We start from the raw sequence: 12,030 nt of genomic DNA, 5'->3' as shown, positions 1-12,030 counted from the left end.
AACAGAGCATGATCGTATGTGGTTTAAAATCTAACACTGGAACATTTTTGTCGTAGTGTATTGTGTGTGTTCGAACCCGTAATATACAAAAAAGATGGGTCTGTAGAAACAGTGTGAGAAGAACGAGAGCAAAGAGATGGAAACAAATCCATGAGGCCAATGAGGTCAGGGGAGAAGGGAAGGTGAAGACTTGGGAGAAATGGAGTGTGTGTGTGTGGGGGGGGGGGCAGGAGACGGGAGTGATTAAATTCTTCTGATGGGGAGGGAGTCAAGCGGGCGGAGACAGAGTGGGCACTGCAGAAGACACACACATTTGCACAATACACCTCCCTCTCGAACATTATTTTCCATTTCTTCCAATGTGTTTATTCTATTGGTGAGAGCTGTAACTTTATAAATTAAAATAATAGAATCAGCTGCAGGCTTTTTTATTTTTTAGCTGTGCTGTTGCTACCCAGTAATTTGTTATGGTGTGTTTATAAACCTAAACTATGACAATAACAATAATTGATAATAATGATTTCATAATATATCTACCCATTGCTTCCCCTTTGAATGTTATTAAAGCTATTACCAGAATAACAAAAATGTGCTTTGATATATAATGTTTTACTAAAATACCTCCCAACAGATGAATATATTAAAAACTTTATAAAAACACTACATTTGCCAACAATGACAAAACAAAAATATGTTCTTTTAAATCACATAACTGTGATCTCTTCGACCAAACAGAAGGAGGAGGACACATCCCACCAATCACATGGAAGTATCTGGAATGGAGCCACGGCTCACATGTGAAAGCGATCAGCAGCGCTGGACGACGACGACAACACACACACACAAACACACACACGCACACACACGCACAAACACACAGCCAGCATCAGTCATATGGATGCAAGGCAACTATTATTGTGCTTTAACCCCCAGCTTCAACAACCTGAGTCCTTGTCTCTACAGCAACAACACGTAATCAAAGACAAAGATGTGATGTCGCAACCATCCCCGATCAATGTGGACACAATGACAACATGCACAAAACACACACAAAAATATCCACAAATCATAAAAGTCTTGATATACTACTTATTTTTCAAGTCCAGCTTTGAAGAAGTTCAGTGTCACTAAAGCCCTGGCTCCTTACAAATCCCCATGTTCATTTATGTGGGTCTCTGGAACAGCAAAACACCTCCAGAATGTTCTCAAGAAGGAACTCTGAACAACATCCAACTTGAACCCTTTCACAGTGTGTTTTCAGGTCATAAAAGTTCATTGGAACATTTTGGTTTCAGCGATCAATTGTACTCAGGTCCACCTTCTCGTGTCACTTCTGGCTCCAAGAAAAACAAGATGGCGACGGACAACATGCCGAACTCGAGGCTTCAGAATCCGTAGTTCACAAACAAATGGATGACGTCACGGTGACTATGTGCTCTTCATATATACAGTATATGTTTATAGCCAACCTCCTTTCTAGGACCGGCTGCTGTTTTTGGTAGTGTTTAAGGTTTCGTGACACGTGAGGATCAATGATGCATCAACACCAGCGGATGAATGGAGCCACTTTCTCTCTCCGCATGAGCATTTCGGTGTCTCCCTCTTATTTTCCACTCTTACTCCACCCATAACACGGCAGTTTTCAATAGAGAACCAGCATGTATTTACACAACCATAAACAAACCTTTTCTTAATGCCAAACAGGTGGGGTGTGTGTGTGTGCGTGTGCGTGTGCGTGTGTGTGTGTATGTGTGTTCTTCCTGCTTGCCAATAACTAGGTGTGGAGTGAAAGAGATGAGAGCATAGCAGATGTTCTGATAGCTCAGTCATTTAAAACATGAACAAAACTGGCAGCTCTGAGTTCACATCCAATAGTCGGGGGTTACAAGACCTAAATTACATGTTGCCTCCACAGCTAGCGTGTATAATCAGAATGAACCCATTATTTTGGCTTTTGTCTCTGTTTTTGCACCGAGGGCTTTGCTGCAGTAATGAGATGCTGAACTACATCATTGTGTGCCACCTAAGAATCTGTAATTTTTTATTTCTTCACTGTAATTGGGTACTGAGATTGTCTCCCCAACGTGAGGAAATTGTTTTACAATCCTGAAGCCAGGTCAGTGCGTTTCATTTTAAATATGAAAACAATACAGGGGAAGTAGTGGAAAAGCAATTTCTTTGTGCGTTTGTTAAAGCTGATGTTTCGAGGATATGAGGGTTGTGATTGGCATTGTATCAGATTGGCTTTGTCTCTATTTCTGGCCAACATGCAACGCACACACAGACACACACACAAACACACACACACAGACACACAAACTGTACACACTACTTTTAAGTATGGCAGTAGATTGGCCATTTAGAATGCTAAATATAGGGTGTAAATTCAATAACATGAATCATTTGTAACGGGTCCAGTTTTCTTATTTATGCCAGGGCTGAAACCAACTACTAAACAATGGAAAGGCCACTCTGATTGCTGCGTCTACTGCGTGCGGGTCCATGTGTGTGCGTGTCAGTGAACACTGCTGATGTCTCCTTTTATTTATTCATCAATTCATTAATTTGCTACTTCACTTCCCGAGCAGCGCTGACACAGGTGGGGTTGTGGCTCGAGGGGTATGCTGCAGCTCTTGGGGGAACAAAGGCTGTGATATTGTAACTTTAATTCTAAGAGCAATGGCGGAGCCCTCCCCAGGACGCTTCAGTAATAATAATAATAATCATTTAGTGTGCGGTGGTTGGAGGGCGGAGCATACGAGTCAGAACTTCAGATTTTTCAAAGGCGGAAGGGTGCCCTTTTTAAAAAGGGGCCGTTGGGCCTTTTCCTGTAAGACTTTATATCTTACCTCCTATCTGTAGCCCTGTGTGTGTGTTTACGAGTGTGTGTGTCTGAATTTATGGGAGACGGCCACTGGAGTTGAATATGTGTCCGCTCTGACTTATGTGTAAACAGCTGTGTTCAGTGGAACGATGCTGATGCACTCTGTTGAATATTTAAACACTTGCAAGCACACACAAACACACGAACGAGCAGAGAAACAAAGTCTATTTTGTCATCGGTCAGATGGGATTTTCTGTTTTCATCAAAAAAAGGACTGCGACTACAAGACTGGCTCAGTTTTATTATCCTAAAGTCACTGCGCGTTGAGACAATTAAAAACCAGACAAAGTGAACTTCTACAAAATCTACTTGCCCTAAGCCGAGAAGATGTCGAATTATCTCAGTGTGTGATTGTGGGTGGTATTTAGGGATGGCAGCGGGAGCAGTTGCTGTCGTGTAAAGTGGGACTGAACCGTTATCGTGCACGGATTACATCCAGGAGGCAAACATCTGGCATGCACACAAAGCCAGACAGACCAGCAGACAATCACTGAACCTGCAATAGCCAAGAGGTTGATCCGCACTGCGATCACGGAGATGATGGCTGCAGATACGATGTGCATGAAGTCATTAGCAAGCAATAACAAGCAATGTGTACGGGCAGGATAAAACATGGCCGGTGCAATCGCAGAGATTGCAGTCAGCATGATTGGACGTTCAGGACACATTTACATCCATTAGAAAGAAATCATTCGCTGTTGTGTTATATAGCTCGTACGAGCTGTATATAATCAGTCCAGCACAAAGCTCTCTTTTTACTTTGTTGTGTCTGAGCAGCAAATTCATATTTTACACTTTACAGTCATCCGACACTCAAAGTGAAAAAGGGGAAGTTTCTATCAGGAAAAAAAACCTCTAAACATTCCACCTTTTATGTCCTCTCATTACAGTCACAAACCGAGGCAGGACTGAAATAAGAGCTAAGTTTGGAACAACGTTTAATTGGAAACACTTTAAAATAGATGTAGACAGAGGTAAATGGGCTATAATTGCATATAATACAGTAGGTCTATTCTCCCTTCAGTCAAGTAAAGACATCATTTCACCCTGAATGATGACTGGATGAAAAAGTGCTTTCCTATTGTATTACACTTATTATATTAAATAACCCTACTTATCTCAATAGTACTCAGTACTACAAAGTAAAATCCTTATTTTAAATCCCTTTTTATTGTTGTTATATCTGTGTTATGCCTGAATTGTATGTCTATTGTAGCCATGGTAACCTGTTAAAAACGTGTGTTAGCAGTAGAGGATGTCCCTCCTCTCCCCATGTCATTTACTGTTCTTGTCTTCACCTCTCACATGTCACAACCTGACTAAAGCAGTAAGATTTGATGGCACATGAAGGAGAAAAAGAGGAGAGGAGAGGATGGCTATAAAAGTAGCATTTTAACGCCTCATTTGCAACTAAGAATAGAGGTCTTGTTAGGAAAACATTAAAAGAGGGTATATTTGTTTTTTTTAGCTTTTATAACATATCAAGAAAAATATATTGCTGCACATCATTATTGCTCAAGTAGTAAATGTGGGGAGGATTATACAATGGTCCGCTTAATTATTGAAGTTATTGTGAAGGTGATAATAATTTGCTATGCCCAGCTAACAAGCGTCATACAACAGTCACATATTGTGATGAATAAAAACCTACACGGCTCAATAAAGAAACTCAGTGTAAAGAGTGACACATGCAGACACATGGTCTGCATGTGTCACTCTTTACACTGAATCATCATTCAACTTTTTACACACATTTTTGAGTAGATCATGTATTGGTAGTTAATACCAAAATTCAGCAGAACATGCACTGCACCTAATCTGTCACTACAAAGCTCCGTGTTATTAATATAATAGGCTGAGAACACAACATAGTACCACACAGCTGGCCACTGTAAATCTCATGACCTAGACATGTTAATCCCTGTCCAGACATGCTGCATTACCTCCTATAGAGCAAGATGATTAACTTCAACCACTATGCAGAATGCGAAAAGAAGTATATACAGACACACAAGTATACAAATACTATACTTTACATACACACAATGGCAGATTAAAATAAAAAGGGAAGCAGACACACATTCTTAATCCTCAGGCGCACACATCCAACCGTGCACCTAATACACACTAATTACAGATGTCAGCTTGATTAATGCTGGAATTTCTTTTGTTTTTGTAGTTACGTTTATTTTCATCTATATGCAGAAGTGTCACGATAATTATGATGATATATGTATGATTTGGAAAAAGATTGCTTTTGATCACAGTTGGCGAATTAATTGTCTTTATCCACTATATAATATTTAGTATGATGAGGAAAAATGTCAAACTTTTGGATGAAAAGTCACATTTCTATCAATAACCCCAAATCTGGATAAAAAACAAAAACTTTAACATTGTGTTTTTTTTTTATGCCTTATTATTGTGATTTCTGAAATACAACCATTTTCCTAGACACTTTCTTGGTGTTTTGGCACATGGGACCGTTTTGACCTGATATATATCTATATAGATATAGGTATATATTGCAAAAACCAAAGTCCATATTAAAATTTCACTTGCAGGCACAAACGGGTTAAACCTTTTCAACTCGGTGTGGGTCATAAACAAAGGAAGGTACTGACAGTGTGAATCAGTGTGCTCATGTATTTATCTGCCTGTGTTTATATGTGTGTACGTTCCTGCAAGCTTATAGTCGTGACTTCATCTGCGTATGTGCACGCCATGTGTGTGTGTTGCATGTGATGTGTTACTCTCTGGAGGTGTGTGTGTGTAGCCTCCTGTCATCTGGCGTGTTCTTACCAGGCAGGTCGCAGCCGAGGACCTCCATCCTCATGCCGATGCCAGCGGGGGACCACCTCTCCGGAAAGACTCTGATGTACTGGGCCACGATCTCATCGAACCTCCGCACCTCAGGAGTATCGTAGTTGCCGTTCCCCTCGAAAACCTAAGAGGGAGGCAAAGGCCCATTAGGAGGGACGTTACGTTGTTTAGAGTTATTATCATTTTACAACAAGGAGTGAGTAAAGATGAAACATGTCCCCTCCAGCTTAAAGGATGTTTTCCTTGTCAATTCTGACATTCAAGTTCATTTCACTCAATGTGAAACAATGGGAACGTTCTTCAGCCTGCTTTGCTCATGACAGCAGCTTTTTTTTTTCCAGCACAGTAAGATCCTGCTGTGATTTAAAAAGAAAATGTGTCACAAGTATCACTGCTTGTCCTGGAGTTTGTTTTAAAGCCAACGCTGTCTGAGACGAGCCTAAGATTCAACTTGATGAGTGATAAGCTTGACTTCATGTTTGTTTGATACATGTGGCATCTGTCAGAGCGGGTGCACTGAAGCATTATTCTTTGGCATTGAGCATGAGTATCCTAATACAATGGAGGAAGACGTATTCGCTGCAGAGGCAGTTCAAATTGTCATTTCACCGTTCACGTCTCACTGAAAAACAACAGCAAAATCGTGAGCCTGTCTCTCCAAAGTCATATAATACTCCTAATCAGCACGGTTTCCAAGCACAGTGTGACACGTGTCATAAAAATAACAAACGGAGATCCTGTTTTCTTTGATTTCCAAGTAAAGCAGCCTGTGGCAAAAAACACAAGATTTATTACAAGCTGAAAAACTGCCTCGACTCCACCAATCCTTTTCAAAATGTGGACTGTGAAAGTTGTAATATCGGTGTCATTAATTGAATTGCATATATCTGTCTTCCCCATTTCCAGAATGAAAAAGTATGATGAATTACCCAGGATGCTCATTTAAAAATAAAGTCAAATGAGAGAGAACACAAGTTTAGCATCAGGAGAAAAGCCCGGCACTAAGAAGTACTATTAATGTAGAAGAGAGTTTAAAGTGCCCTGTCTCACAGTGTGTTAGTCCGCCGGCAGTGTTGATGCAGGAGAGACATTTTTAATTAACACCCATGAGAGTCAAATAGAAGGATGAGTGAACAGGAGGATGAGACACAGAGAAAAGAGAGAGAGAGAGAGAAAGAGAGAGAGAGAACACAGAGGCAAAGACAGAAGCAGGGAGAATGAGGACTGAGGTGATTAAATTGAATTATTATCATAGCTTAGGCTGTATTAAATGCCTTTTTTTCTTTCTTGCAAATGACAAAGCCGAGAGAGAGTGAGAGAGAGGCAGAGGGAGAGCAAAGAGGGATGGAGTTGAAAGACAGCTCTAAATGAACTACAAATGAGGGAGAAGAGACAGTGGCAATCAGAGAGAGGAGGGTACACATATAAGTGTCAGACAGACTCCACCCCCCTCCTTTACCTTAGCAAACCCCGTCTTGCTGTCAGTGATGTAAGTCCAGTCTTTGCCGGTCAAGCTGTGCGCCAGTTTGTACTTCCTGACAAACGCTCTGCTCTCAGCGCTGGTGCTGCCCTCCAGCCCTCTTGCACCCTGGGTAATAATGCCCCGGATCGTCTTGGGCACGCCGAGGTCGGTCTGCAACACAGACAAACATGATCCTTGTTGTTAGCTCACTCTCTGCACCACAGAAGCTTTCTAGATCCCCTGTTTATTACGAGAGCGTTGACTTTCCCTACAGCCTACGCAGTCCATTAATTCTGGCTTTCCATTACAGAACGTTTAACAAGTTGCAAAGGCTTTGGCCTGGCTCAACATGGGGCCCACTGTGCGAATCACTCCGTTGTTCTGCAGTCGCACGATATGCAATGATTCCAGCACCCCCCGACATGGCCTTGTGTTGTAGCAATTGATCATTATTGATTTGGGTTTGTTCTCGTCTTTGTTTTTTTTTCTCCTTTCTGATTTTTCAGGAATTTCTCGCCAAAGAATGTGGAGAATAATAGAAATAAAAGGAAGTAGCAAAATGTACTTTCTGATGCAGGAAAATGAACTCTACCTGCCCTTATCTCAAACTACAGCCTCTTGTGTGATGAAAACAAGCAAACAGTTCTGTAGAACATATACTGTGACGTTAAAATAACAACACAAGCATAAAGTGACGTACCTGCATCCATTCTTCCCCAGCTATGGGTTGTGTCGGGTTGGGAAACCAGCCTGACCGGCTGGCCACCAGCCTGGCCGCCCCCATGGAGCCGTGGATGTCTCTCATGGACGACGCAGAGATCTGGGAGTCTGGTAGCAGCCCAGACAGCATGCCTTGCAGCTCTGAGCAGGGTGCATCTAAACCGGACACAGAAAGACGATGCAATGAGAATACTTTGTAACTATATCTTTCTAAGTTATGACAAAAAAACATTGTTCAAAGAATGTAAACATTGCATATTAATGCAGAGAAAAGCAAAGTTGGAAAATGTTCCTCTGCTCTCCTTTCAAAGATCAGCCAAGCATAAAAGACTTGAAAGTCAGCTTCCAAAAAAAAGTATTCATGAGTTGTGAGATGTGAAAAGGACCCTGTTTCTTGTATTGAAGGTTTGATGTTGGAGACTTGTTAAATTATTATTATTTTCAAAATGGTATCTGCATTACCAAACAGTACTAAAATAAATTGGGACAAAAAAAAGTTAACCAAATGTTTACGGTGATGGATTTTATGTCAAGTCTATGAAATGAAAAGGTGAAATGAAATTAGAGACTGCCGGGGAAGTCTGCTTTGGAAACGGTCAGGAGTGATGGAAGTTAACGGGCATACAAGCTATTATTATCATCCTTTAAAGTCTATTGGATTTTCTGTTCTCTATGTTGATGCATTACTAAGCATCTAAGAATTAAAAAAACTGAATGAATGTGACTCCAAGGTCAGGAATGATTTAATATCACCGTTTGATCTCATCTTGGCGCAAAACTCTTGTGTGATGGTGACGTGAATTGTTAAAACACTCTTTCCATCAACCCGTTTCATTATTTTTTCCTCCCTGCTGCTGCAAAGTTGATGCATAACTTTAACCGAGCTTCCAAAGGGGATTCTTCATGGGGAATTGAGCCAGAGAAGTCCCGAATGGAAGCACTAAATGAGAGCGAGCTGCAGATCAAAGAGATACTGTTTATTATACTGACAAATGTGTTTTAGTCTAACGTGCATCAGAATATGTTATTGCATGAATAATGACAAAAAACAACAAAGGGAACACAAAAGAGTGACCATTTCTATCAAATGTAGGGGGTTGGAAAGAAGGAAAGAAGAGGAAGCAGGATAAAAGGTGAGGAAGGGAAGTTAGAGGACAAGGAGGAGATAAAAAGAGAGACAAAAGGTCAAGTAGAAAGATGGAAAGTAGAGAGAGCAAGTGGAGAGAGAGATTAGGAGAGAGAGAGAAAGAGAGAGAGAGAGAGTAAGCGAGCTGATTGACAGTGTAGGGTGACGGCGATTGATGGTGACATTCTCCGGGTCCACCCGGAGATGAATGTCTCATGCCGTGACGTCCGCAAACGCACCTCAGTATGTTAAATAATTAATCAATAATAAGCAACAACAGCTAACCCAAAGACACACACATTAAAGAAGAAGATTCTGATTCTTTTTTAAGCAGCTGCAGTCCAGCAGGTTTTTTTAAACACAGGAGTGCAGTGGGAGTCGATGAGAGTATCATCTGTGGAGATCACAGGAGCAGAAATAGCTAGAAATCACACACCAGCATGAGAGCTCTTAAAGCTCTCGCACACACACATATATACATAGACACACACGCATGCACACACACACACACACATGCACACACACACACACACACAGCGATGCATGCACCAGCACATCGAAGTTGAATAGACAAGGTCTCTCACACTGCCACATGCTCTGATGTTTAGCCCACACATGAGCACGCACGCACACGCACGCACGCACGCACGCACGCACACACGCACACACACACACACACACACACACACTGAGATACACACATATAGCTTTACAAACACATACACTATATAAGCCTGGTGAAAAAATAAAATAAAGGTGCTAAAAATAAATGATTGATAGGTGCTTCAGGCCTAAAATAAAGCGAGACTAAGGCAGGAGAGATGGAGGGATGGCGGAACAAAGAGTTGAATGAGGCAGGGACAGGGGAAGATTTAAGGGAAGGAATAGGGTGGAGAAAATGAGAGACAGGGAGAGAAAAGTGGGAATGGAAGCTGTCAGCAAAAGGCAATAGAAGGACAGAGGAGAAAGTAGAATCAGAGGGAAGAAAAAACAAACGACATTGACTGGTGATAGGTAGAAGGCGAGAAATAAAGAAAGTAGAGAGAGACATAAAAGTCTGATTTAAGTTAATGACATGTCACTGACTGACTGCTTTATGTCGGCCTTTATAGGCCTGTGTAGGGCATTATCACATCCCCCTGGCAGTGTGTTGGGTTGTATGCTCGTCAATATGTGCAGGGAAGGAAGAAGAGAAGATACTGCACAGTTATTAGCGGGTATGTTTGGTTGTAAAGTTTCTCCGCAGGTTATAGACATATCTTACTGAAAGTGTGGCAGAACAGTGTGTTGTCACTCCGCTTACGTCGACGGTGACGCACTCTGTCATCTCTCTTCACGAGGCCAGTGATTGATTGGAGACATTACAAGGAAGCAAAGATGGGCAACACACAGGGAAACTGGAACGGCCACAAGATGTGTTGAATAGGTTCTCACTGCTGAGAGTATAGTGAGAAACCTAGGGTGATGTACAGTATAATGCAATTTCAGGTGTTAAAAAAGGCTGAAGAATAGACTGTTGGGAGACAAGAACACAGGCAAAGAAACCTGATGTATGCCACTTCCCTGTCTCTTTTGCCTGCTCTCTCTATCACACACACACGCAAGCACGCACGCACGCACGCACGCACACACACACACACACGCAGTATCATATTGTTTTGGTGTGATTGTGATTTGTGTGGGTGCTGAAATAGCCTCCCTAGATAAGAGCATATCTGTCCCTCTCAATGGCCACTACGATGGCAGCAGAGAGAGGCTCTAACCCAATAATGATACAGTGGAACTGAAAAACACACACACACACACACACGTGCGCGCGCACACACACACACAGATTGAAACTCTCGCTTTTACCATTTCTATGACACACAAGCACACACACAAACACAGACAGTCTAATTAAGTTTTATCTATTTATAGGATTGAGCTGATTATGCTGGTTGAAATCGTGTTTGTTTGCCAGGGCTGCAGATGAAAGCTGAGAGCCTGTCTCTGATGTTATCACCCACACATCACACTCTAGTATTATTCTATTAGGACCGAGTGTGTTTCTTGTCGTGTGTGTGAGTGGGAAACTGAGAGGGGGGGGTATGTATATGAAAGAGCGAGGGCAAGAGTGTGAGTGCACATGAGAGTGGGTGTGTTGTGTGCATAGTGAAATAAGGAGAGGGAAGTCTGAATAGAAGCATTGGATGGATTGATGGATGGACAAATTAACGAATTGTTTATCATTAGATTATACAAATGAGAAGACCATTTCACGTTCGCTTTCTTGTTCTTTTCCAGGAAATGTTTTTTGAGGGAGTTCTTTTTTTGCCTCGACCCACCTTCTGACCCGGTGTAAAAGCCAGTATATCACTGGTATAACGTTTTGGCGAGACCGCTCCTGTGTTTTCACAAGAGTGAGTCCCACGAGGAGTTAAAAGTCTAAGAAAATCTCCAGAAGAAGACGCTGCTGCGTCTTTCTTACCTGTAATCTGACAGCCGTACAGCTCAAAACGCAGAGCGATGCCGTTCTTCCACATCTGAGGTCGGATTCTTACGAAGCGGGCCAGGACGGGCTGTGGGATCCGATTGAGAACCACCTCCGTGGCGTCAACGTTGGCATGGAAAACCTACGCAGAGAGAGGAGCAGACAGAATGGAATAATACGACATTAATGGCTAAAGGGATTTTCCCTGTTACCCTGTACAGGAAGGGCAGAGGGCAGGGCAAGCGACACAATTCAATGATGGATTGGACATTTTGGAGACATTTATGGTTCCCCCCCCCTTATCCTACTAGTGCCCCCATGAGGTTCACATTTGAGGTTTTTCTTCTCTTGGTTGGATTGCTATGGAAGATGGGACATTCACGTCTACCCGTGAATGAATTGTAATAACTAGCGCCATCATCACATTTGTTCCATACTTTGGTTCATGACTCATTCCCATCAGCCTCATTCATACCTGTTTAGTGCAAATTAGCTAATTGTAGCTACTAAGGCTACGGGGGAAAATATAACCCTTTAAATAA

At 42.0% G+C, this 12,030-nt stretch overlaps 1 protein-coding gene across 2 annotated transcripts in view; it reads right to left on the bottom strand.

Moving 5' to 3' along the window:
• The window catches only part of LOC117750038 (neuropilin-2-like), an 89,976-nt gene that overhangs the window by 29,186 nt on the left and 48,760 nt on the right, over window positions 1–12,030 (bottom strand). For both annotated transcript variants that reach the window (XM_034560886.1, XM_034560885.1), the window contains exons 8-11: window positions 11,486–11,630; window positions 7,870–8,045; window positions 7,167–7,340; window positions 5,687–5,831 (exon numbers count right to left, since the gene is read on the bottom strand). In XM_034560886.1, coding sequence (XP_034416777.1) covers window positions 5,687–5,831; window positions 7,167–7,340; window positions 7,870–8,045; window positions 11,486–11,630 — 640 coding nt within the window. The remainder of the gene's footprint in view (window positions 1–5,686; window positions 5,832–7,166; window positions 7,341–7,869; window positions 8,046–11,485; window positions 11,631–12,030) is intronic.

Source organism: Cyclopterus lumpus, chromosome 21 (genome assembly GCF_009769545.1).
Source record: "Cyclopterus lumpus isolate fCycLum1 chromosome 21, fCycLum1.pri, whole genome shotgun sequence".
Classification (NCBI taxonomy): domain Eukaryota; kingdom Metazoa; phylum Chordata; class Actinopteri; order Perciformes; family Cyclopteridae; genus Cyclopterus; species Cyclopterus lumpus.
This window is presented reverse-complemented; position numbering and strand designations above follow the sequence as displayed.